The sequence below is a fragment of the Leptopilina boulardi genome, unplaced genomic scaffold (genome assembly GCF_019393585.1).
Source record: "Leptopilina boulardi isolate dan_hultmark-lab unplaced genomic scaffold, ZJU_Lbou_2.1 LbouV2_314, whole genome shotgun sequence".
Classification (NCBI taxonomy): Eukaryota; Metazoa; Arthropoda; class Insecta; order Hymenoptera; family Figitidae; genus Leptopilina; species Leptopilina boulardi.
The window spans coordinates 305085-308250 of NW_026137879.1; the positions used below are offsets into that span (position 1 = coordinate 305085).

Here is a 3166-nt window from a genome sequence, read left to right on the forward strand (position 1 = left end):
GGAATATAATACTTCAATGGGTTCGGAAGAGAACTGAACCCAAAAAAAATTGGGGGAAAAAGTAATTTAAAAAAATATATTTTTCATATTATATTATATTATTAACAATTTTTTCTTTTTTATTTTAAATATAATTTTTAAATAATAATAATAAGTTTTCTCTTTTTCTATATTGTAAAATATAGAAAAAAGAGAAATTGTTTATTTGGAAGAATATATGTATATATACATACATACATTCTATATATTATATCATATCATACACACACACATACAAACATATAAAATAAAGAATAAAAAATAAGTTTTAATTTTAAATTTGTCTATTTATTTAATACCCTCATCAAATTATTTATTATATATAATAATTTTTAAATAAATAATAAATAAATAAATTTAAATAGAAAAAATATATATAAAAAATATGTTTCTTTTTTAAATGATAATTTATCTATAGCATTTTATTTTACAATACAGTATATCATAGGATAAGTATATCGATAGCTTTCGACGTTACCATATAGTTCACCTTATCAAGCTATTTTAAAAAGATCAATGGGTAAATCAATAACATTCTACAGTACCACTTTGTATTTATGTTACTAACATTTTTCTAAGAGATGGCGCCACCTTCTACGCAGTGAATTTAAAATTTCAATTCTATATACACGGAAAACAGTTTGAAGGTTCAATCACAGTGCACACTATAGCATCTTAAATTACAGTGAAATTTCATTGTGAAATAAAGTGCCATCTTTGAATAGGAGAATGTATTCACCTTAAAGCACGGTGATTCATGTTGCACTAAAAATTATTGTGTTTTCATGTTAATACTTTATGCCTGCATAACGTTTTTGGGTGGATAGCACTTAAGTTTAATGTGTTATATTTGTCACCATCGTTTTCGATGACTGTCACGTCAAAAACCGGTGAATAATATGATAAATAATTCTTAATATTAATAATATATTTAATTATCATTATATTAAAACCTTAACTATTTTCAATAACATTTATAAATTAACATTGCAGTACTTACAGAAGGAATAAAATTAATTAATGCGAATGATACTGCAGAATTACAGAAATTAAATTTAAATGAAGATAATCTTATTGTTCAAAGTCACCAAACTGTTGTAACATTAAATCAAAATGCTGAATTATTTATTGGAAATGGTAAATTATTAATTATTTTAAATTACTTATCGAAAAATTTATATATTACATTAATATTTTTTTTAAATTATATAATCAAATTTAACATAGATTTTATTGAAATTAGAAACTACATTGGAATCAAATACTGACACAAATAATGATAATGATGAACCTACGAATATAAATACCAAAGTTATTGTTGAAGAATCGACTACTCAATCACTCTCAATAAGTAAAGAATTAAAATTAACTAAAGGTAAGTATCATTTATTAAAAATGAAATTACAAATTCAAATAATGCTAATTAAATGAAATTAAATAATTATTATAAATGTTATCAATAATTTATGAAATTAATATCAACAGATACAATGACTATTATTCATTGTGATATTAACGAGGAAGGTAATGAAGAAGGAAATTTACATGATATTAATACTGACGATATCATTTCTCAAGATAATGTTGAAGAATCAAATAATGATCATATAGCAACCGACGATGGACCACCACAAGAGTTATTACAAACTCATTCAAGTAATAACAATTTAATAAAGAATACCTATATTGATGTAAATTAAAAAAAAAAATTTTCGACTATTTTTGAACGTTATGCGAAATGTTAAAAGACAATTTAATTTGTTCATTAGCAATGAAATAAAAAAGTTGGTGATTTCTACTAAAATTTATATAATTCATTTAATTGTAAATCATTAAATTTATTTATTTTTTTTAATTAAAGATTGAAACAGTTAAAAATTAAATAATAAAAATAAATTGTATATTAATAATTTTCAATTATTAAAAAATTTTCATATAAACGTTTTCCTAATAAAGATTAATTTTTTTTTATTTAACATTATTTATAAAAAACTTTAGTTTATCAAGAATTATATAAATCAATTTTATAAATTTATTAGCAGAAGACACTAAGAAATGCAATTTAGAAAGAGACTACAAAAGAAGGAGATGGTACAATTTCCAAATTTAATACATCCGAATCAATGCATTTCCAGTGAATAATAACATTAATGCTTATCCTTTAATAAAGAATATCGATTTCAATAAAAATAGGAAATCGCGATATTCGTTAATCCATAAAAATGAAATTGTTTGGGTGAATTACGGGAAATATCGAACATTACCAGCTAGAGTTACGAGTAAAATAAACATATCGGAGGGAATAAGAATCATATTTTTTGATTCAACTTCAGATATTTTCAAAATTTCGTCTAAGTACTATCCATGGAATTATTTCATTACTCCAACGCAATTTAATAATGATGTTGACAATATACGATTATATGAATATTTAAAATTAGCCAAGAATTGGGCTATTGAACATAAGCTTCTTAATGTCATTCAATCCTTGGAGTTTTTGAAAATATAAGAAGAAATTTATATTAGAATTATAGTTATAAATCGTATAATTTAAATATGATATTAATATATTATTATTAGTGACAATGTTTGAAATGAAAAAAAAAATTTGGTGATATATATAATTATTGTTTTTTTTTCATGAATTAGGTTTTTTAAAAAAAAGTTGTTGTTTAAACAAATGTTGTATTTTTGGAATAAAAAGTAATTAATGTCATTTATAAGTTTTTTTATTAGTATATTTAATATTTATGATTACAATTTTATTTATTACAAATATTCTATAAATATTTTACAGTTAAATAATAATATTCTTTTATTTTTAGATAAGAAGAACAATACATCAATAAAGGTATTAAGTAACATTATGTTATCCGACAACATGTATGGTGCTTATCCATTAATAAAACAGGATTATTTTAATCATATGAATCATCATATGTATGATTTAATTAAAAAATATCACAGCCACACAAAAAAAAAAGTACCCGGGCCGGGGAATGAGACCACCATTTCTTGATGTATTTTGATGCGCTGAACACGAATCTGAAGTCCGTTTAGCTCCATCACGTCAGGATTTTGACATAACCTCAAAAAACATAGCTGATTTTAAATGACTGGAGAAATT

At 22.3% G+C, this 3166-nt stretch overlaps 1 protein-coding gene across 3 annotated transcripts; it reads left to right on the forward strand.

Moving 5' to 3' along the window:
* The first annotated feature begins 774 nt into the window (after nt 1-774).
* Nucleotides 775-2755, forward strand: LOC127283877 (uncharacterized). Of its 3 annotated transcripts, none has more exons than XM_051308988.1 (5): nt 775-929; nt 1033-1176; nt 1267-1414; nt 1525-1695; nt 2079-2755. In XM_051308988.1, exons 2-5 carry the CDS (start codon nt 1153-1155, stop codon nt 2147-2149), a joined length of 414 nt encoding a protein of 137 aa, XP_051164945.1. In that variant the 5' UTR covers nt 775-929; nt 1033-1152; the 3' UTR covers nt 2150-2755. The 3 variants fall into 3 exon arrangements, with proteins under 3 accessions (XP_051164945.1, XP_051164943.1, XP_051164944.1); XM_051308986.1 differs by having other exon boundaries at nt 1283-1414; XM_051308987.1 differs by having other exon boundaries at nt 1283-1414; nt 2082-2755.
* The last annotated feature ends 411 nt before the right edge of the window (nt 2756-3166 follow it).